General features: G+C 62.1%; 1 protein-coding gene across 7 annotated transcripts in view; it reads left to right on the top strand.

Moving 5' to 3' along the window:
- The window catches only part of ANK1 (ankyrin 1), a 40,983-nt gene that overhangs the window by 16,294 nt on the left and 2,733 nt on the right, over positions 1-21,956 (top strand). For 4 of the 7 annotated variants that reach the window (XM_072845990.1, XM_072845986.1, XM_072845989.1 and 1 more), the window contains 39 exons: positions 154-252; positions 951-1,049; positions 1,163-1,348; positions 1,487-1,585; positions 2,175-2,273; positions 2,627-2,725; positions 3,182-3,379; positions 3,463-3,561; positions 3,946-4,044; positions 4,300-4,398; positions 4,590-4,787; positions 4,963-5,061; positions 5,151-5,249; positions 6,356-6,553; positions 6,782-6,880; positions 7,285-7,383; positions 7,705-7,803; positions 7,908-8,000; positions 8,183-8,255; positions 8,654-8,677; positions 9,589-9,691; positions 9,980-10,127; positions 10,345-10,442; positions 10,531-10,755; positions 11,175-11,329; positions 11,508-11,719; positions 11,846-12,050; positions 12,236-12,332; positions 12,712-12,940; positions 13,125-13,250; positions 13,338-13,457; positions 13,676-13,760; positions 14,021-14,095; positions 14,702-14,833; positions 15,027-15,173; positions 16,855-17,407; positions 18,048-18,306; positions 19,617-19,700; positions 19,975-20,136. In XM_072845990.1, the coding sequence (XP_072702091.1) occupies positions 154-252; positions 951-1,049; positions 1,163-1,348; positions 1,487-1,585; positions 2,175-2,273; positions 2,627-2,725; positions 3,182-3,379; positions 3,463-3,561; positions 3,946-4,044; positions 4,300-4,398; positions 4,590-4,787; positions 4,963-5,061; positions 5,151-5,249; positions 6,356-6,553; positions 6,782-6,880; positions 7,285-7,383; positions 7,705-7,803; positions 7,908-8,000; positions 8,183-8,255; positions 8,654-8,677; positions 9,589-9,691; positions 9,980-10,127; positions 10,345-10,442; positions 10,531-10,755; positions 11,175-11,329; positions 11,508-11,719; positions 11,846-12,050; positions 12,236-12,332; positions 12,712-12,940; positions 13,125-13,250; positions 13,338-13,457; positions 13,676-13,760; positions 14,021-14,095; positions 14,702-14,833; positions 15,027-15,173; positions 16,855-17,407; positions 18,048-18,306; positions 19,617-19,700; positions 19,975-20,136 (5,472 nt within the window). Of the gene's footprint in view, positions 1-153; positions 253-950; positions 1,050-1,162; positions 1,349-1,486; positions 1,586-2,174; positions 2,274-2,626; positions 2,726-3,181; positions 3,380-3,462; positions 3,562-3,945; positions 4,045-4,299; positions 4,399-4,589; positions 4,788-4,962; positions 5,062-5,150; positions 5,250-6,355; positions 6,554-6,781; positions 6,881-7,284; positions 7,384-7,704; positions 7,804-7,907; positions 8,001-8,182; positions 8,256-8,653; positions 8,678-9,588; positions 9,692-9,979; positions 10,128-10,344; positions 10,443-10,530; positions 10,756-11,174; positions 11,330-11,507; positions 11,720-11,845; positions 12,051-12,235; positions 12,333-12,711; positions 12,941-13,124; positions 13,251-13,337; positions 13,458-13,675; positions 13,761-14,020; positions 14,096-14,701; positions 14,834-15,026; positions 15,174-16,854; positions 17,408-18,047; positions 18,307-19,616; positions 19,701-19,974; positions 20,137-21,956 lie in introns of those variants that run through there. The other 3 variants (XM_072845987.1, XM_072845988.1, XM_072845991.1) reach the window with 3 other exon arrangements.

Genomic DNA, 21,956 nt, shown 5'->3' with positions numbered 1-21,956 from the left:
AGGGATGGGGCATGGAGCAAAGGCTGCATGGCCCCACAGGCTTCCCCTGGCCAGCTGCTCTGTTTGCATGTGTGTTAGCACACGTCAGGCCCATCTTTCCCCAGCATCCTGGGCTGCTCCAGCCCCTGAGTGCTGCCCTGTGGTGTCTTTCAGAAGGGAAACACAGCCCTGCACATTGCTGCCCTGGCTGGACAACAGGACGTGGTCCGGGAACTGGTGAACTACGGGGCCAATGTCAATGCACAGTCACAGGTAGAGTGACCTGGGCTGGGGTGGGAGAAGCACCCAGCATGCATGATGGCGGTGTCCTCATGGCGGGAACTGTGCCCAGCATGGGCCCTTCAGCAGTTTCTCTCTAGTCCTCTAGTCCAGGGGCAAGGACTGCTCTGCCAGAGTCCTGAAAGAAGACGAGTGTGCGAGTGGTGGGGAGGGAGTCTTGAGGGATATGGCGAGACCAGCATGGTCTCTCTGCTGAGGGAGTCCATGGCAGCACACACAAGCACGCTGAACTCATCCTGGGAAGACTCATGGCCAATGCCTCCCTAGCACAGCCATGAGGTCTCCAGCAACCCCTGCAGCTCTGCACACTGTGCCTCCTTCGTTCTCTCTTTCTTGGGCCTGGTGGGGCTGCAAGCTCTTCAGCTTTTGCCTGATGGGAGAAATGTCCCCGAAGCAAGGGAGAGTAGTGGCAGTGAGTGGAAGGCAATGTCTCCTGGGTTGACTGTTGTGAAGCATCCCCTGGTTCCTTCTGGACATGGGGAGCCTTGGGCTCCAGCACTCTGTGATTGCTTCACCGTTGCCAGTTTTTTCCTTTTTCCCACCCCCACTGTGTATGCTTTTGCCCCAGTTCAATGAGCTGGGGGTGTGGGTGTTGATGGAGTGTAGGTCTGCAAGGAGCTTGAGGAACTCAAGAAAGAGTTGCGTTGATGTGCATGGCCCTGTGTTTGCAGAAAGGCTTCACACCCCTCTACATGGCAGCGCAGGAAAACCACCTGGAAGTTGTCAAGTTCTTGCTGGAAAATGGAGCCAACCAGAATGTAGCCACAGAGGTGAGATCCTCGGGGAGGACCCTAGGGCCTTGCTTGTTGGGGCTGCTGCTGGATGTGCCAGGTGCTGCCATGGCTCCTCGGCTCTCCCGCTCTCACCTGCCTCTCCTTGGCAGGACGGCTTCACGCCACTAGCTGTGGCTCTGCAGCAAGGGCATGAGAACGTGGTTGCTCACCTTATCAACTATGGGACAAAGGGTAAGGTCCGCCTGCCTGCCCTGCACATTGCAGCCCGCAACGATGACACTCGCACAGCTGCTGTGCTGCTGCAGAATGACCCCAATGCTGACGTCCTCTCCAAGGTGTGTGGCTTTCCCATCCTGTCTCTGGGAGCTTTCCCACATCCCCAGGGAGAACAGCAGCTTGGTATGCTGTATTTATCCATCCTTTCAGCAGGGAGCATGTGTCTGGCTGGGCTGATCCCTCCTTCTTTCCCCTAGACTGGATTTACCCCCTTGCACATTGCAGCCCACTACGAGAATCTCAGTGTGGCCCAATTACTGCTGAACCGTGGAGCCAGTGTCAACTTCACACCCCAGGTGAGTGCAAAGTGGGAAGGCTGCTGGGACTGGTACTGCTCCAGCACCAGAGGAGGGTGCTGTGCCTCCTTTCCATGTAGGTGCAGCAGCAGCTGCCAGGGTACACCGGTGAGGTGGGCCCATGCAGAAGGTAGCACACTGATGCATGTCTGGGGAGTTGCCATTAGTAACCAGCGTGGGCCTTTTCTGCTATGTCTCCGCTCTGCCGGATGCAGCCATGCATCCCTGGAAACTCTTGGGACGTTGTGTCCAGGCTGAGGGAAAGCTGGTGCTGTCACTGCAGGGCAGAGCTTATAGCCCCTGCAGTTGGCATGGCTCTTCCCGTCCCATGGGTGCAGCCAAATCCATGAGCTGGTGCTTTCCTGCAAGCTCTGTGCAGCTTCTGTCCACAGCCTTTAGCTGCAGGCAGGAGCAGATGCCCGCCCTCTCTCCCAGCCCTGTTAAACAAGCTGTTCCCCTGCGCTGCTCCTGGGCAGGGATTTAGCTCTCCCCTGCCCTCTGTCCTTTGTTCACCCCATGCCTCCCTGCAGCCCCAGCAGGGAAAGAAAAGGGATTGCTCCCTCTAACAGACTGCCGTTCCTTCTGTCAGAATGGGATCACTCCCCTGCACATAGCCTCCCGCCGGGGCAACATCATCATGGTACGGCTGCTGCTGGACCGCGGGGCCCAGATAGAAACGAGGACCAAGGTGAGACCGTTTTTGAATCACCAGCAAGTAAATGGGCTGTCTCCTTCCCCGAGCTCCTTGCGTCCAGGGAGCACTGCCGTGCTGCACTGCCCAGTGCATACCCTGTGAACATCTTGCTGGGTGTGTGAGGGAAGGTCCCTGGTGCACTAAGGGGATGGTCCAGGTTTTTCGTTGGTGCATGTAGAGGTGAGAGGAGGCTGCATGGCTACAGTGGATGTGCCCTGGGGGCTGAGGGCAGGCTCAGTTTTGCCTTATTTTGCAAACAAGCCCCAAGTCCCTGTTACTCTCCTGCCTGAGGGGAGCCCTGCCCTTCCTTGCCCACGCTGAGCCTTTGAGCTCTTCTCTCTCCTCAGGATGAGCTGACCCCTCTCCACTGTGCAGCTCGCAATGGACATGTGCGAATTGCAGAGATCCTGCTAGACCACGGGGCTCCCATTCAAGCCAAAACCAAGGTACCCATGGGACTCTGTGGGGCTGTGCTTGGTGCCAGGTCCCAGGGCAGCACAGAGGGGTAACAAGCTGTGCGCGGTTGCTGGATGCCACCCATGGCTGGGCTGGGGCTCAGGTTTTGGCCTGCCAAGGGGCAAAGACCTTCCTGACCTCCTCCTTGGCCCTAGCTGGAGCCCTTTGCCCGAGGGCTGCATGCTTCTAAGGGACCAGCCCTGAGAAGGGGATGGCCTGGGGACAGCCTGCCCCATGGCAGCAAGTTCTTCAGACCCTGCCCTCTGCTCAGCATTGCTCCCCTGTAAGTCTCGGTGAGGAATGTCGGGGCTCCTCTCTGGTAGCACCCTGGGGAATATGCCATCTCTTCTGCCCCAGAGCTGTGGCCAGGGGAGCGAGGCAGGGGCTGGGTGGGATGCCTGGTCCCCCTCCTGGCCCAGCCCTGAGGCCCCGCTCTGTGGTCACAGAACGGCTTGTCGCCGATCCACATGGCAGCGCAGGGCGACCACCTGGACTGCGTGCGCCTGCTCCTGCAGTACAGTGCTGAGATCGACGACATCACCCTGGACCACCTAACGCCGCTGCACGTGGCCGCGCACTGCGGGCACCACCGGGTGGCCAAGCTGCTGGTGGAGAAGGGGGCCAAGCCCAACTCCCGAGCCCTGGTGAGTGAGGAGGGGCAGGCAGGGCTGGGGCGGGGGAGATGGAGAGTGTTCTCGCAAATGACTGTCCATCTGTCCGCCTGCAGAATGGCTTCACCCCTCTCCATATCGCCTGCAAGAAGAACCACATTCGGGTGATGGAGCTGCTGTTGAAGACGGGTGCCTCCATTGACGCCGTCACGGAGGTGGGTGGGCTGCAGCCCAGCCCCAGCTCTCCTGCTGCTGCCTGTGCAGAGCAGGCAGTGCTGCAGGGGTTGATGGCCCTGTTGCCTCTGCTGGTCCCCAGGCACCTTCTTCGTTGTGGCTTAGGGCTCTTTGCAGCTCAGGACCTGTTGAACCTGGCAGCATCTCCCCACAGCCTGCTCCCTACAGGGCAGGGGGACTGCAGGGGAGGCAGCAGCTCTCCGTGTTCCCCTCAGCTCACCTGCCAGGCTGCTGGGGCCAGGCTGGGGACCCAGAGTTTGCCTCTGTGCTGGAGCGTGCCCTGGGGAGGGGGAGGAGGGGGCAGGAAGAGATGTTGGCAAGGCCATCAGACCCCATCTTGGATCCTGGTCCCTTTCTCTCCACAGTCCGGCCTGACCCCCCTGCATGTGGCCGCCTTCATGGGGCACCTGCCCATCGTCAAGACCCTGCTGCAGCGTGGAGCCTCTCCTAATGTGTCCAATGTGGTGAGTCCCACCCTGGCTGGGGCTGTGGGAACTCAGCATGGTGGGGTCCAGCAGGAGGTGGGGATTGCCCAAATCCTGCTCTCTCTGCTCTCCTGAGCAATCCCTGGTGCCCCTCCGCTTTGTGCTGGCAGGAGGAACCGGTAGGGGCCAGAAAAGGTTGTGGGCACTGCTCTCCTGTGCTCAGACCAGAGGAGCGACTTCAGGAAGGCATATCCCCTCCTACGGCCTCACCACTTTGTCCTGTCCTTGGTGCAGAAAGTGGAGACGCCCCTACACATGGCAGCCAGAGCTGGGCACATGGATGTGGCAAAGTACCTGCTGCAGAACAAAGCCAAAGCCAACGCCAAGGCCAAGGTAGGCACAGAGAACCTGTGTGATAGTCCAGCTCTGGGAACAGCCGGTGCTGGTTTCTTCACTCTCACCTGCCCCAGAGCCTGGCCTGCCAGGGGCCATGCAACAGCAGGAGCAGGGCCAGGGCCCCTTCGGCATGGCAAGCAAGGGACCGGTCCACATCTGCCAAAACATCTTCTCTGCCTCCCTCGCAGGATGACCAGACTCCTCTGCACTGTGCTGCACGCATTGGCCACACCGGCATGGTCAAACTCCTGCTGGAGAACAACGCCAACCCCAACCTGGCCACAACAGCGGGGCACACGCCCCTGCACATCACTGCCAGAGAGGGGCATGTGGACACGGCCCTGGCCCTGCTGGAGAAGGGGGCCTCACAGACCTGCATGACCAAGGTAGGCTGCTGTAGCCACTGCCGCTGAAGGCGTGACCTGGCTGGGCCAAGGCCGGGCAGGCTGGTGGCACAGTGTCCCTGTCACAGGAGGGACAGCCTCCTCCTGTGCTGCAGCATGTGCCAGTGCTCTCCTCCTCATCCCTGTACACCCTGTGATGGGCTGCCTTTCTCCTCAGAAAGGATTTACCCCTCTCCACGTTGCAGCCAAGTACGGGAAGGTGGATGTGGCAGAGTTGCTGCTGGCACGTGACGCTCACCCCAATGCAGCAGGGAAGGTGAGTGCTGCTCCTGTGGCAGTGGGAGGAGTGGTGTGGTACGGGGAGAGGCTCTGTCTTACCTGTCTGTGCCCTCTCCCCCTCCCCAGAATGGCCTGACCCCGCTGCACGTGGCTGTGCACCACAACAACCTGGAGATCGTCAAGGTGCTGCTTCCCAAGGGGAGCTCCCCACACAGCTCAGCCTGGGTAAGGCTGGACTGGGTGTCCCTGGGGATGTGGGGATGTGTCATGTGTCCAATGCATGCCAGCTTGGGGCCTGCATTGCCCCTCAACCCCGACGCTCAGGGAGTGCACAAGGAACCGATCACCACCAGCCACTCTCCACGCCTGCTGCTCGTGCCTGCCGGTCCCTCGCACCAGCACGTGGGGCAGGCAGGGGAGCCGGGCAGCCGGTCTGCTATGCCAGGGATAGTCCCCACTGGCAGCCTTGTGGCTGTTGCCTGGGGACGTGTTTCCATGGCAAGCCCTGCAGAGCAGCGCTGCAGTCTGGCAGTTTGGGAAACCACACACGAATGTTTACATGCAGCTATGAAGCAGTGAGCCAGAAAACCCAAGAGCTTGTGAGAGTCGCCTCGCTGTGCCTGAGCATGGGGAACATCTCCCCAAAGAGCAGAGCAGCAGCCTCGGTTTCCACATTGTTTGCAGAAGCTGCATCCTCAGAACAGACAAGTGGCTGCTGGTGCTGGCCCTCCCCATCTGGCACTCTCCTCTCCCCCTGCGCAGGCTGCCAGCAGACTTGCTGGGCAGGCATCGGGAGCAGCCGGTACCGGTGCCAATCCCCCGTTGGTCTGCGTCACTGACAGCCTGCGCGTCACCCCGGGCAGAGGGTGTCTGCCAGCTGCTTTGCTCCTGCAGCGTGGCAGCAAAGGCAGAGCTCGAGGCCCTGCAGTCGCTGCCTGAATACTAATCCTGCATATTGGGAGTTTTGCTCCACACCTCAGCCAGACACGTTCTAGGAGGTGTCTGTCTGCCCTGGCCTCTTACAGCTCCAGGTGGCTGAATACTGCTGTAGAAATTCATGTGTAGAAAACTCCAGGACAGCCAATGCCAGTCAAACCTGAAGCAGGTGGTCTTTGAAACCCCTGTGCTGACTTGGCTGGAAGAGTGGGATTTGGCCTCGGGGTCAGGGCTGGATGCTGTCAGGGAGATGGTTCGTGCGTGAGCCTGCATCCCTGAGCTCTGGAGATGACTAGGAAGGGCAGGCCTGGCCTGGAGAGGCAAGGTGGCACCTTCTGTCCCCGCTGGCCTGCTCGGCAGGGGCTGAACACTGCAATGAGCCTCTCTCCCTGCAGAATGGGTACACACCCCTGCACATTGCTGCCAAGCAGAACCAGATGGAGGTGGCCAGCAGCTTGCTGCAGTACGGGGCTTCTGCAAATGCGGAATCTGTGCAGGGAGTCACCCCCCTACACCTGGCTTCCCAGGAGGGGCATGCAGACATGGTGGCACTGCTTTTCTCCAAACAAGCCAACGGCGACCTAGGCAACAAGGTAAGTTGTCCCAGCGTGTCCTGCCAGGCTGGAGGCGAACACCCCAGCAGGGAGTAGCAGACAGGGTGGTAGTCCAGGCCCCAGTGCCTCCCTTCATTCGGGCAGCAGTGCGCTGGCCAACAGCCCAGTGTTGGTCGGTTTGCCAGGTTGGAGACCTGACTTAGGGTCTCTGCTGGTAGAGCTGCAGTGGTGGCATTGCCACTGTGCTGAGACCTCCTCTCTTTGCAGAGTGGCCTGACTCCTCTCCATCTCGTGGCCCAAGAGGGGCATGTGCTGGTTGCTGATGTTCTGGTGAAACACGGAGTCACGGTGGATGCAATGACCAGGGTAAAGTAGTGCATTGACCATGGCTGTGGTGAAAAACCTGCGGGGGAACTACCTCTAGGCCTGCTCCAGGAGGAGCATTGCTTTTCTTTTCCTTTGTGCAAGAGTCTCCCCTCTCGCAGGCATCCTTACCAGCTTGTCTGTGTCTTGGGGACTCTTCCTCCTCTTCCCCCCACCTCCCTGGAGGGATGATTCTTGCCTGCTCCCACAGCTCACCCCTGTACACCCGGGCACAACGTGGTGTGCTCTGCAGTGTACCCTCTGCCCTGGTCCTGGGCTCTCAGGCAGCACCCGCACGCGTGCCCCATCCTTCAGCCATGGGGGTTTGCCCATGGGATGAGCATACACAAGCCAGAAGGGCAGGAAGCACCACTGAGGGCAGGCTGAGACCTGATTTCGTCTTTCAGATGGGCTATACCCCGCTGCATGTGGCCAGCCACTATGGGAACATCAAGCTGGTGAAGTTTTTGCTGCAGCACCACGCTGATGTCAATGCCAAGACTAAGGTACAGAGATGTCCTGTGCTCCAAGGACCCTTCTGCCCTGGGCAGCAGCATGCAGGTTGATGGAGAAGGCTTAGCCTCCCTCCCTGCTTCCACTTCTCCCCCCAACATTGCCCCAAGCCCTCCTGTCTCCGTGGCTGGAGGTTGCTGTAGTCTAGCTACAGCCCTGGGCAAGCGCTGGGTTCTGCAGAGCCCTTTGCTTACCCGGGAAAGGAGGGAGCTGCCCTCGTGCTCCAGGCATGAAGCACAGTGTGAGGCCTGGGGACACTTCTGGGGCAGCAGACTCCCAGAGCTGATGGCAGCACCCTCTGTCCTCCCCTGCAGCTGGGCTACACCCCTCTGCACCAAGCGGCACAGCAGGGCCACACGGACGTTGTGACACTGCTGCTGAAGCACGGTGCCTCTCCCAATGAGATCAGCACAGTGAGTACGGCGCTCGCCTGCACCTCCTCGCCCCATGGCAAGCTCAGGCGCCTGCCCAGGCTTCCCTGTGGCTGCTGCTGACGCAGTCCTTCCTCCTTGCACAGAACGGCACCACTCCCCTGGCCATCGCAAAGCGGCTTGGCTACATTTCTGTCACAGACGTGCTCAAGATCGTCACAGAGGAAACCGACATCCCGGTGAGCCCCTGGGGACTGGGACCAGGACCCTGTGGAGGAGGGCTGGGAGCAGCCAGGCAAAGGTCCGCTGAGCACAGCTGGGCAGGGCCAGCGCTGGGTGCCCAGCCCGGGCGTGAGGAGGGGGCTGCAGGTGACTGCACAGCGAAGGGCTGGCCTCCTCTGACTCCGCTCTGCTCCCGCAGTCAGTCGGTGACAAGCACCGCATGAGCTTCCCGGAGACTGTAGACGAGATTCTGGACGTGTCAGAAGATGAAGGTGAGGGGCCGGAGCTGGGTCACACCATCCCAGAGATCTGCCGGCTGGGCCAGTGTGGCAAGCAGCAGCCCCGGGGACGGGCACTGGCGTTCCTGCCGGCCAGGGTGGGGGAGCTGTGTGGCCCCACAGTGGTCTTGCGGAGAGGAGTAGGGGAGCCCACCAGACTCCTGGGGTGGCACCTCCTGGCTCGGGCGCTTCCCTGTGCTATGCAGGAGGGATATGCCTGGACCTCTCATGGTCCCATGCCCCAGGGACAGTGCACAGAGAGCCCTTGGGCATGCAGAGCCCCCCACCGTGCCCTGCTCCGCAGAGCGGTACCAGCTCCCAGCGCAACTGCAGCTGGTCCACTCCTGCTCCCTCCCACCGAGACCTCACCTTTGCCTCTTCTTACTTTGCAGGCACTGCTCATGTCACAGTAATGGGTATGAAATGTGTCCCCCTGCCCCAGCTCAATGGCCCATTTCACCCCATGGCCACTAACCATCCGCACGCCACATCCATCTGCTGAGCCTTGCTGCTGGGCTGGTGCTATCCAGCGCAGGCCCTGCCATCCTGCCCTGCCCATCTGTGTCCGTGCTGCTTGCTGTGGTGTGACTGCATGAATGGGGCCGTCCCCTGCTGGGGGGGAGCCCTGGCTCCCTGTCGGCCCCAGGCCCTGACCCCTGTAGGCGGAAGAGCCTGGTTCTGTGACAAACTCCGGTGCCCTTCCACAACTGCCCCGTGCTGTCCTGGCCAGGACAGGGATGAACCTGAGTGCTCGAGGGTCTCCATGCTGCTACAGTCCCCTCCCCATCACTGGGGCTCTCTCCCTGCTGTGGGAGGTGCTGGACTTCCTCAGGGCATTGGCGAGAGCCGAACCCTGGTGGACTCTTTAGCAGGCGTTAATTGGGCCAGCAAGCAGTGCTGGCTGGGCTTGTGCCTCCAAGGGGTGTGCGCGGATGCACTCAGCAGTGTTAGGGTGTCCTTCCCATGTCCCCAGCCCTGCCCATACTCCTGTCCCCAGCATCAAATGGCAGGGTGTCCCCGGCAGGCTCTGCTCTGTGCTTGGTGCTGTGGGAAAGGGGTCGGCTAGCAGCCGAGGCTCCTGACAGCTACCACAGCTTCTGTCCCACTGACCCGCAGCACGGGCCTTGCCCCTGCCAGCAGACCCCATCTGGCAGAGGGCAAAGCCGTCCTGTGGCTGGCTGAGACCCAGGGGACAAGTGTGTGTGGCCAGCAATGGGAGCAGAGATGGGCCCTGGCTCCAGCCCTGAGGAGGGACAGGGGCAAGGGCTGGGCATCTGTGCTCCCTTGCCCTTCTGCTTCTGCACGCTGAGCCAGCTCTCGCTTTCAGAGGAGGAGCTGATCGCACCAAAGCCCAGGACACCCGATCCCAGGGACCAGGAGGGCAAGAGGGACATGCTGGCATTTGTGACCACGACGACACTGGAGCAAACGTAAGAGGCACTGGATCATGGGGAGGGACCGGGTACAGGGCACGGGGCCAGCCTCGTGCTGGGCTGGGATGCCAGCAGGGCAGGGACAGCTCTGGGCGAGGAATGGATCACTGAGCCCCCACCAGCTAGCATAGCAGGCAAAGCTAGTGGGTGTTGTTCCTGCACCAGGACATGGGTCTGCTGCTGAGTTTGCCTTTGTCCAGTGGCCCTGGGACTCCCTGGGAATGGCCGGGGGCTCAGGGGCCCAGGCCTGCCACTTCAGTGGCTATCACCGCCCTCTCCTGCCAGGGTGGAGTCTCCAGCTGTCCTGCAGGTCCCCTGCGTCCCACCTGAGACTGTGGTGACCCGAGCGGAGGAGACTGAGCAGGTAGGACCTGTGGAGACAGAAGCTGAGCAAGTCAGCCTGCTGCATGCGCCCTCGGTGTCCCCACAGGAGGTGAGCATGAGACACAGCCTGCCACGTCCCCCCAGGCATTCCCTGTCAGGGGGGAGCCCCCCATCACCACAGAGCCAAAACGTCGGGTGGGTGGTGGGGATGGACCTGGTGGTACGGGACTGCCCAGGGAGGGTTGTGAGACTGCGGAGGAGTGGGCAGGCTCAGCACCCCCAAATAGGACCCTGTGCCCATGGGGGCTCTTCCCTGCCTTACGCAGCCCTCCAAGGAGTTCGACGAGGACTCCCTGATCCCCAGCAGCCCTGCCACTGAGACCTCGGATAACATCAGCCCAGTGGCCAGCCCCGTGCACACAGGGTGAGTGTCCAGCCCACGCGGCATGCGCACGCTCTGCGCATGAGCTGGCTGCAAGGTGCCCACCTGCCCGTGCCTCTGCCCGCTCCAGGTTCCTGGTGAGCTTCATGGTGGACGCCCGTGGCGGCTCCATGCGGGGCAGCCGGCACCACGGGCTGCGCGTGGTCATCCCGCCCCGCGCCTGCGCTGCACCGACCCGCATCACCTGCCGCCTGGTGAAGCCCCAAAAGCTGTCTGCACCCCCACCGCTGGCTGAGGAGGAGGGTCTGGCCAGCCGGATCATCGCCCTGGGGCCCGCCGGCGCCCAGTTCCTCAGGTGAGCACAGCTGGAAGCAAAGCGGGTGCGGCTGCCCACACCGGGGCCATGCCTCAGGACTGAGGATGGATCCAAGCTCCTGTAGAGTCTCTGCCAGCTGGGGCAAGACCTCTGCCCATCTCTGCTTCTGGGGGTCTGGTGCAGGAGAGATCCTGCCTCCGGACAGGTGCAGCATGTTTCTGGGGTGGGTCATTCCAGCATAACGGAGCAGTGGCTGTGCTGTGCTAGGAAAAGCCCTGACCAGCACAGTCCTGCTGGGCACAGAGCTCCATTTCCCAGAGAGAGGGGTGTGAGCAGGCCTGCCTTCCTCCTCTGGCAGCTGTACAGCATGGGCAGGCACTCTGCCCATGGCCACCTTGCTGCCTGCGTGTCCCAGCGGCAGTGAGTGGGTGCAAGCACCCTTCCTCTGCTGTCTGCAGCCCCGTCATTGTGGAGATCCCACACTTTGCCTCGTATGGGCGCGGAGACCGCGAGCTGGTGGTGTTGCGCAGCGAGAATGGCTCTGTCTGGAAGGAGCACCACAACCGCTATGAGGAGAGCTACATGGACCAGCTGCTCAATGGGATGGATGAGGGTGAGCGTGCTGGGCAGGCGGGGGCTCAGCACCATGCCGCTCCCCATAGGCAGGGCTGCGGCTGGCCTGGGTGGTGGGATGGGGCTGAGCGTGGCATGGTCGGTGCAGCTCGGAGTGGGTGGTGGGTGACAGCCACAGACTTGCTGTGTGCACATTGATGGCTGTGCTGCCCTTGCAGAGCTGGAGAGCCTGGAGGAGCTGGAGAAGAAGAGGGTCTGCCGCATCATCACCACTGACTTCCCTCTCTACTTTGTGGTCGTGTCCCGGATTTGCCAGGACTGTGATCTGATTGGCCCCGAGGGAGGGTGTTTGAAAAGCACACTGGTGCCCATGGTACAGGCCACCTTCCCAGACACTGCTGTCACCAAGAGAGTAAGGCTGGCCCTGCAGGTGAGCCCCAGAGAGCCTGGCCCAGGGCCCAGCTGGGCTCCTGCAGGCAGGGGTGGGCAGCCGGCCCAGGCTGTGCCCCAGCCCGGGGGAAACCAGCCCTGATGTCCGCGGTTGTGCTGCCTGCAGGCGCAGCCCGTGCCCGACGAGCTGGTGACTAAGCTGCTGGGGAACCAGGCAACTTTCAGCCCCATCGTCACGGTGGAGCCGCGCCGGAGGAAGTTCCACCGCCCCATTGGCCTCCGCATCCCGCTGCCACCGTCCTGGAAGGACAATCCCCGAGACAGCGGCGAGGGTGACACCACCAGCCTGCGCCTGCTCTGCAGTGTGATCGGTGAGGCTGCCAGCCCTGCCACGCAGGCGAGCGTGCTCTCTGGTGGGGTCGGGCTGGGCCGAACCTGTGGGATGCAGCTCCTGGGAGCTAAGGACAGGTCACGGCGGTGGAGAGAGCAAATGCCTGGGGGATGCAGAGCCCAGGCTTATGGAAGGCAGCACGCTCACCATTGCTTTCTGCTGCAGGAGGGACAGCCCAGGCCCAGTGGGAAGACATAACAGGCACCACAAAGCTGGTCTATGAAAACGAGTGTGCTAACTTTACCACCAATGTGTCTGCCAGGTGAGTCCTGGGCGAGCATGTGCTCGTCAGGGGACATCTGCTGCTCCTCAGACCCTCTTGGGGTGCAGCATGTGCCAGGAGGAACCTCCCACCCCTGTGCTTGTCGTGGTGCTGCCCCATTCCCACATGCAGGGCAGTTGCCTCCAGCCTTGAGACCCCCATGCTGCCTCGGCATGCGTCAGGAAACACTCCCAACAACTGAGCGTGCAGACGGAAGGGGCCATTCTTTGTGCTTGGGTGGGTCCCCATCACGGATGGGGCTGCTCCTGTACCCAGAGCTCTTGGGGCACCCTCTGTGGTGCAGTTTGCTGTGGGGGGGAGCTCTCCTGGTGCCACTGGGGAACCTGCCCGGCAGCGCCCTGACCCAGCCCTCCCGCAGGTTCTGGCTGGCCGACTGCCCGCGCACAGCCGAGGCTGTGGACTTTGCCACAATGCTGTACAAGGAGCTGACGGCTGTGCCCTACATGGCCAAATTCGTGGTGTTTGCCAAGATGAATGATGCACGGGAAGGCCGGCTGCGCTGCTACTGCATGACTGATGACAAGGTTGACAAGACTTTAGAGCAGCATGAAAACTTCACTGAGGTGGCCCGCAGCAGGGACATTGAGGTTTGTCCCCAGCAGCATGCCTGGGGGGCAGGAGGGAGAAGGCTGCCCAATCGAGGGGAGACTGTTGCCAGTGGAGGGGCCTGGCCCTCTGGCCCAGGGAGGAGCGCTGGGGTTACCTGTCCTGTCCAGGGGCAGGAGAAGCAGCTCTGGACAGGGTCTGAGTCTGTTTTCTGCTCCCTGCTAGGTGGTAGAGGGGATGCCTTTGCACGTCGAGCTCTCAGGGAACCTGGTGCCTGTCAAGAAGGCCACTCAGCCCCGCACCTTCCTCTTCCAGTCCTTCCGGGAGAATCGTCTCGCCATCCCCATCAAGGTAACGGCAGAGTGGAGGGCTGGGCTGCAGTTGGAGCCCCTGCACCTGCCCTGTGCCAGGCCACCTAACCGAGCTCTCGGTGCTCAGGTTCGGGACAGCAGCCGGGAAGCCAGCGGCTCCCTGTCTTTCTTGCGCAAGGCCATGAAATACGAGGACCTCCAGCACGTGCTCTGCCACCTGAACATCAGCATACCACCCTGCACCAAGGTCAGTGCCGGGTCTCTGGCACCTCTGGGAGGGGGAGGCAGGGGCCCATCCCTCCCCCAGCTGCAGGAGACAGCCCTTGCTGTTGGCTTTTCTTCCTCAGCTGCTCCACATGGCTGTGCCACGCTGCTCTGGGGCTGCGGGAGAAGCGGTGGTGCCAGGGCAGAGCTGCTGCCCTCTTTTCAAGCTGGTGACCCCTTGGTTTGTCCCCACTCTCACAGGGAAGTGGCAGTGAGGAGCGGAGGAGGACACTGACGCCATTGTCTCTGCGGGAGCGATACAGCATCCTAAGCGAGACCAGTTTCGGTATGCAGCCTGCTGGGACTGTTCAAGCCCGCTCACCCCCTGCACTTGCGGTGCCCAAGCCCGGAGGAAAGGCTGGGCTGACCCTGTCATACTCATGCTCGTGGCAGCTTCCCTTTCCCTGAGGGTTTCCTTGGTCCTGCCTGCAGGGCAGTGTCATGCCTACAGGGCTGCGCGACCCCCGCAGCCAGCACCCCTTTCCCCTCCCCACCCCGGTGCAGGGCCCTGCGCAGCTGCAGCTGTGACTCCCTCTTCTCCTCCAGGCTCTCTGAGCAGCACGGACAAGGCAGACCAGAAGATGGTGGACATAGCAGAACAGCTGGGCCTCAGCTGGGCCGGTGAGTCCACACCTGACAGCTCTGAGGATGCACAACACTCCTTGGAAAGCTGACACTTAGGAAGGCTGGAAACATGCTGCAGGGTGGAGTGAATATGCTTAACACTGTCCAGACAGCTGGGCCCTGATGCAGTTGGTATGCATGCAGTCCGCCCTAGCTCCTCTGGCAAGCTGGCCTTGCCTCCCAGCACTTCTGCTAAACTGTGAGCGTACCATGGCACTGAAACGAACCTTCTTGCAGCTGTGCATGCGTTCACACGCATGCGCGCAGATACCAGCCTAGGGTTTTGTTCCAAGTCGTACGTATTGCTGCTGTTTGTGGAGTCCCAGCACTGTCATTGCAGCCACACACCCAATGGCAGTACCCACGCTTCTCCTTAGCATGAGACACTGCTACGCTGGCCACAGCCAGCCTGGGCAGAGGGGCTTCAACCTCTGCCTGTCCCAGCTCCTGCTCCTGCATGTTCTGCCGTATTCAGTTGTATGTGATGTGGGGGACTCTGTGCTGGATCTGACTGAGCCCTTCACAACATCCCTAGCCTTTTTGGCACGGGACCTGGCGGTGGGTGCCGGAGGGTGTGATGCTGAGATGTGGTGTCTCCCCCAGAGCTGGCACGTGAGCTGCAGTTTGGGGTGGATGACATCAGCAGGATACGTGCGGAGAACCCCAAGTCCCTGCTGGAGCAGAGCATAGCCTTACTCAACCTCTGGGTCAGCCGTGAGGGCAAGAGTGTCAAGAGTGAGTATCTGCGGTGCCCTGTTGCAGGCATGGAGGTGGCAGGGCTGGCTGCACAGAGAAGCATGTGCAGGCTCAGGGGTCACTGGCTGGCTTCACGCCGCTGGTTCACGCACACCTGCCCACCTGGAGCGTGTCTGGGGCATGGCCATGTTCCCCCAGTGACCAGTTTGCTGACACTGGCTTCCCCCTGCAGTTGAGAGTCTGTACACAGCGCTGAGGAACATCGACCGCAGCGAGATTGTCAACACACTGGAGGGCTCCGGCCGGCAGAGCCGCAGCCTGAAGGGCAGCTGGCGGTACACAGACAGAGACTACTCCCTCTCACCGTCCCAGATGAATGGTGAGTCCCGGCTCCTGGCAGGGACTGCAGGAGGGCCCTGGGGGCAGAGTCCGTGCAGACAGATCGAGGCTGATATCCTGCCTGACCAGGGTGCGCCAGTGGCCCGCTGGGAGCTCAGTGGGCACAAGGCATTGCCGACAGACGTGGCCTCTTCACTGGGGCTTATGCTGCAGGAAGCTTGGCCCTGCCATACTGCCTTCTCAGAAGCTCTCCAGGTGGGGTGGACGCACGTTCCTTATCCCGACATGCCAGTGAGAGGTGCCTCTGGCCGTGTGAGCTGAGCGGTGGCCGGGAAGCTCACAGAGTCCTGGCTGTCCAGCTGTGGTGGTGCACCCGGGCTGGGTCCCAGGCAGAGCGTGCCTGGGCGCGGGGACACAGCCAGGGTCCGCTGCAGCGTGTGCCGTCGGAGAGCCGGCACACCGTAGGGACAGGGCTTTGTGCTGCTGCAGCCCTGCACCGTGGCGCTGCCCCTGCAGCCCTGGCTCATTGCTCTCTCCCTCTCTGTCTCTCCCCTTGTTCTGCTCTCTCAAACATGCCACCTAGCGCCATCAGGTGTGGGCACTCCTGTGGGTCACTTCTTGTCACCTCTCTTCTCTGAGCTCATCCTGGCCTCTCCTTCTCTCATCTTCCTCCACTGCCTGTCTCCACTGTCTCCACCTCAGCTGAGCCCGCCGGGAGCCGCGTCCTGCTCCAGCGACTGCATGTCACCAGGGACTGCCCCTCTCGTGGCTGTCGTGCTTGCAGGCGGCCACCCCAGGCCTTCTCCTCTTGCACTGCCCTGCCCTCCTTCCCTCGCTGGCCCTGCACTGCTTGCCCCCGGCCAGGCATCCGCACAGGGGAGAGGTGTCCTTTCTGTGCTGGGGGGTCCCAGCTGTCCCCCATGCCTTGGCTGTGGCTAGGCAATCCCTGGCTGCCTGGGGAGCAGAGGAGGTTCTCTGCTGATCTCCGGGGGTGGAAAAGGGGCTAGTGGCTCAGAGCTGAAAAAGGCTGAGCAAAGCCACCTGCATGGGTGGGAGTGCCTGGCTTGGCTGTAGTCCTTATCAGTGTGACTGGGCTGTGCACATGGCCCTGGATGACAAGGACATGACAACTGCTTGTAGCCCCGGAGATGCCAACAGGGTTGTAGGGCCCTGGCTGCATTCCGCAGGGCCTTGGGGTTGCATGACATGTACCCAGGGCCATCCTTCCCTGCTCATGGTACTACTTCCAGCCTGCTCATCTGTGCTGCAGAGAGGGGTTGACTTTGGGAGTCAGTGTGTGCCAGACTTGGCCACCTGAACTCCAGGCTGACCATCAGCCAGCTGATGCTGGATGGGGACTGTGGGCAGGGACCCGGAGGGCTGATGGAGCAGGGTAGCAAAGAGGGCACTGTGTCCTGCAGTGTGGATGGGGCATCGTGTGGACCCCAGGCCAGTCCTCCCCACAGGGAGCGGGCAGCCCCAGGGCCTGCCCGAACCAGCCCCAGGACTTGAAGGGAGGCATGGCAGCACTTGCAGGGACCGAGCAAAGGCAGCACTGCTGTGAGCGCAGCCCTGCTCAGCCCAGCCACTGGGGTCTGTGGCATGACCATTGCTGTCCCTGGGGCAGGCACCTTCCCGGAGGCTGTTTCCCTTCTCGCCCCACTGTGCTTGTGAGTGTGTGAGACGCCTGCTGGAGATGTTGCCTCTGTCTGCCCATATAGGTTATGCTTCGCTGCAGGACGAGCTGCTGTCCCCTGCCTCCCTGCATTACACACTGCCATCCCCGCTGCGTGCCGACCAGTACTGGAATGAGGTGGCCATCATGGATGCTATCCCCATGGCTGCCACTGAGCAGGACGCCCTGATGGAGATGTCCGACATGCAGGTGTGGTCCTCGGGGCTCACCCCCTCGCTGGTGACTGCTGAGGACTCCTCTCTGGAGTGCAGCAAGGCCGAGGACTCGGACGCCACAAGCGAAGGCCGGTTCCCGGGGCAGCTTCTAGCAGACGCGCATGGCCCGGACCACATGGGCTCTATGGACCTGGTTGAGGATGACACAGTGGACTCAGATGCCATGAATGGCCTGATTGACCTTCTAGAGCAGGAGGAGGGGCAGAGGCCAGAGGGGAAGATGCCAGCCATCGATCGCCAGCCAGGGACCGGGGAGCAGGACCAGGAGAGTGAAGTCTCTTTTGTTTCAGTTCAGCAGAAGGTGCAAGCCAGGATCACGGCATCACCTACTGTTAGCCACGTTGTGGAGAAGAGCGCAGACAGGTACTGCGGCCTGGGGCACCAGGGTGGCTGTGGGAGGGGAGCAGAACTGCTTCGCCAGCTATTGCCCTGTGCTGGGCCAGCTGCAATAATCTCCCAGCTTTGCTTGCTTCTCTGCTGGTCTCCAGCTCTGGAGCCTCGGCATCCCCGGCAGACAGAGCAGTGGCTTGGGCCAAGTGCCTTGCACCTCTCTGGAGGTGCTCTGGGGGGCTCCTCGCAGAGCACCTGGGAAGGGACCCCAGGCAGACAGCCAGGCCCTGCATGTAGGTTGTGCTTACCGGAGCCATCTCATCCTGGGCTGCGTCCTCCCGTGTTCCCAGTGGCACTGGTCCCGTGAGGGCCCTGGCAGAGCCCAGCTGTGCTCCACAGCGTTGCCTTAGACCCTTGCAAGGCCGCGAGGCTGTGGGGTGGGCAGGGAGCGTGGCAGGGAGGAGGCCTGTGCCCTTTGTGCATCTGCGTTTTGTGCTGCTTGTGCCGGGCGCCCAGCAGTGCCGTGAGCCGGGGAGCCCGGCACCTGGCGGGGTGCAGGCTGCGCTGGCGTGCCTGCCAGAGGTAGGCTGGTGCTGAGGGTGCAGCACTCCATGGCAAAGCTGACTGCCTCTTTCTCTCTGTCTCTCTCTCCCTGTCCCTTTCCGGTGCCCAGGCTGAGGGACTGGAATGCAGAAGGCTCCTTTATCTCCTGCCTACAGGACCTGACAGCGGGCTCCTGGCAGGAGGGGGTCACCCGAAGGCTGCTCCCAACGCACACCATGGCCTCCGAGGCACAGGACCAGGAACAAGAGCAGGTCCTGGTGCCAGCCATGGAGCTGATGCAGGTCAGCTCCGCAGAGGACAGCGACTGGCAGCCCCAGCACCCCACGGGCAGCTGGCAGGAGGAAGCAGACAGCCGCTTCTTTGGGCAGGTGAGGGTAAGAGCAAGGGGACCTGGCCCTGCAGGAGGTGGAGACTCTATGGACAGCCCTTTCCTGAGCTTGCCACAAGGCCAGCCAGGCAGACCGGGTGCTAGAGGAGGCACAAGTCTCCTGGCACACTTCCTGCCCCCTGCCCCTGGGGGTGCCTCTCAGCCCAGAATAGCCTGCTGTGCTTGATACCTGAGCTCTTGCTCTCCATTTATAACCCAGCCAGCCTCTCTGCCTGCTTCCTTATTGAGTATCTACCCTGGCCGCCAGCCCAACAGCCTGCTGCAGCCAGAAATAGAGGTGGTCTGGGGGCCAGGCTGGGTGGTGGGCATCCTGCCATGGCCACTTGGAGCCGGCAGGTACAAGATGAGGGCAAGCACCTTTCCCTGGCCAGGGCATGCCCAGCCACCCCGGCAGCATGGCCATGCTTGGAGGTGGTTGCTCAGCTCTGCAGTCCCTGTCTCCCGAGTCACGCGTGATTCCAGTGACACCCCAAACCCCTGGCTCCGGCCCGGGGTTCATTTGTCCCGTGACAGAGGACTGCACGCTGCCCTCCCACCACAGCCAGGAAGACAGGTTGTTGGCGAGCTGACGGAGAAAGGGGACAGGGCTGTCCCTGGCTGGGGACGGGTGGTGCTGTTGTAGTCGTGGCCTCATGACTTTGACAGAAGCTGTGAGCGCAAAGGACGCCCCACCTGCCTGCTCCCTTCTCGCCGCCCACAGCCAGCTGGGCTGCGGCAGCTAGGGTTACAGCAGTCCTCCTGCAGAGCCAGGGCACCGCACCGGGCAGGCTGCAGACCCGCAGGGCTGCTCCTGCCCCGGGGGCTTTGCCTGTCCCAGCCAGAGGGCATGGCCGGGCTCTGAGCAGCGGGCTCAGACCCACAGGGCAGAGGCGCAGCTGCGCACGCTGAGGCGGGATGTGGGCTTTCCTGGCCCAGTTGCTGATCGCCCTGGTGCTGCTGGCCTTCTTCCTGGTCAGCTGCCAGAATGTCATGCACATCGTCAGGGGCTCTGTCCGCTTCCTGCTCAAACACGCCCACCGCGAGCTGGACAAGGAGCTTGGGGAGAGCCAGGGGCTGGCGGACGACGAGGAGGCTCTCTCCACTAGGGTCGTCCGCCGGCGCGTCCTTGTGAAGGTAATGAGCAGGGAGCTGAGAGACCAGCCCCGGGGCAGGTGCAGAGGAGAGCAGTGAAGGGACGACGCAGGGTGGGAGACAGAGGCGGTGGGGTGTGTGTCAGGTGTACTGTTCTGCCTGCAAAGGGGTTCCCCTCACCCCCCCTGCAATGCCCTGATGTCCCTCCTGTCACTGCAGGGGAACGAAGTCCTTCATCTCCCTGGAGAGCAGGTGACTGAGGAGCACTTCACAGATGATCAAGGCAATATCATCACCAAGAAGGTGAGTGATCAAGGGCATGGTGTGGGCAAGGGCATGCCACGGCCTTTCTCCTCTCCCCTCTGCCCGGCTGCCCTGCTCTTCCCTGCAGCCCAGGGGCCCATGCAGGGCACCTGCGTCCTGCCGTCTTCGGTTACGGTCACGGCACTTCTCTGGACAGACCCTGCGTGTGGGACAGAGGCTGCACGCCACATGTGGTTCAGGGCCAGACTGGGCAAAGAGGGAGGCATGGTGCCTGGGGGCTAGTTGTGATGCCCGGCTGCGTGGGTCTCCACAGGTCATCCGGAAGGTGGTGCATCAGCTGGGTGACACGGATGACAGGCAGGAGCAGGAGGAGCTGATTCTGGAGGGCTCCCTGCAGGACCCCCAAGACCTGGAGGCTGAGGACGATCGCTTAATGAAATACTCCATCCTGCACCGGGATGGTCTGGGGGCCAAGGTACAGTGTGGCTTATAGCTAGCCCTGCCTTGCAGGCACCCTTCCCGGGGCCAGCACCACCTCTGCAGGACTCGCAGGCTCTGGGGCTCTGCCATCCTCTATCCGTTCTTCTGCCCTGCTCTCCTCTCCTGTTTCCCCTCTAAGGCTTCCAGGGGCAGCTCATGCCCACTGCACCAGTCTTCTTGCTCAGTGTCTTCTGCCAACTGACTCTGCCTTTCCCTCTCCTGTCCTCTTCTGTATGTCTGTCTGTTCACCTGGGTGATGTCCTGCTTTCTGCCCCTGCGGCTTCCTCAGGAGGAGGTGCGAGTGCGTGTCCCGAAACCGGAGGTCTCCGGGGGCAGGATGGGGGCTCAGATAGTGAAACGAGCCAGCCTGAAAAGGGGGAAGCAGTGACCCCTCAAATGGCCTCTTTTGAGGTAACCCCACCTTTGCTCTTCCTTCTATCCCAGCTCCCCATGCTGCTGCCTGCACTGAGCTGCTGGTCATGCACATCCTCCTGGGGAAAGTGTAACAGGGCTGTGCCCAGCTCTCGGCCTGCAGAGAGGGGTTGCTGTGCTGCAGCAAAATGCTGAGGGTGGGCAGTGGCGTGCCCCTGCTGCTAACCCGCTCCTGCACCCACGGCCTGGGTGCAATGGGCACAGGGCGCCCTGCTCTGCTCTGCAGCAGTGCTCCAGCCAGCTGCTGGCGCTGGGTCAGCCTCTGTGCTCAGCACTCCGCTGCGGCCACAGCATCCTGGGTACTCAGGGTCATGGTCCCCAGTGACAGGGCCACGGGGTTGTTACTCCCGGTTATGCTGGGCTACAGCGGAGGGATGATCGTTGTCCAAAACCGCTCCAGGGAGTGGACAGCATTTGCATGGCGTCTGAGCAGAGCTCTCCCCTTCATCCACGAGCACTGACTGTGCAGCCCTGTGGCAGACGAGACCAGCCCTTGGAGCCTGGTGCCCCTGCCTCCCCTTCCCACGGGGTGCAGCCGGGCACTGGCAGAGCCGTGAGCCAGATGAGGGGTGTCGGTTCTGCTGGGCCACGGCCTGCTGCCTCTGCTCGCAGCACTCCTGCTGGGAGCTGCCAGCGGCTGCCGCTGCCAGCCACGCATCGTGGCGCGAGAGGGCGGCAGCGAGGTCTGCTGAAGCTCCTGCGGCCAGCAAAGGGGGTGCAGGCCACGGCAGGATGCTGCTGGCGGACACCAGGGCAGCAGGGATGCAGGAGTGGCGGTGTGCAGGAACACGATGCTTGCAGGGGTTGAGGGCAGGGGACCCGTCTTTGGCCCAGGACATTTCTTCTATTGATCGCCAGCGTGAGCGCTGGATCATCCCTTGAGTCTTGTGCATTCCCTGCACCCTCTGCCCTCCCTGTTGGGTGGGACTAGACCAGGCTCAAGGCAGGGTGCTTGGCACAGCACACTTGGACCCAGCTGCATCATTGTTCTCTGCACGCTCGCTGCTGGGCTGGCAGTGCAGCACTTGGGGGAAGGTGCTGCAGGCGTGCTCCCCACCTGCCGGGCACCGCCTGAGCCAAGGAGGAGGCTGCCAAGCAGGGGCGGGCGGTCCTCTGGCCTCTGCTGTACATGCATGGCTGTGTCTGTCTGTCCTCCCTCTCCCTCCTCTCTCCACTGTGTTAGTGAGCTCTCTGTGGGTGCATGACAGTCAAGAGGCTTGTGCTTGTGGACACATGTTCATGCAGATCGTGTCCCCACACCTACTGCCTGCCCCACTCCCCAGACAGTCCTTGGGTCTGCCTCTCTCTGGGGCAGTGCTCCTGCTGCTTTGCTCTTGCTGTTTTCCGTAGCGTGCGAAAGTGGCCCAGGGTGTGCATTAGGAA

This window comes from Ciconia boyciana, chromosome 25 (assembly GCF_034638445.1).
Source record: "Ciconia boyciana chromosome 25, ASM3463844v1, whole genome shotgun sequence".
In the NCBI taxonomy this organism is placed as follows: domain Eukaryota; kingdom Metazoa; phylum Chordata; class Aves; order Ciconiiformes; family Ciconiidae; genus Ciconia; species Ciconia boyciana.
Note: the sequence above shows the minus strand (reverse complement) of the source record. Positions and strands in the feature narration are given on the sequence as shown.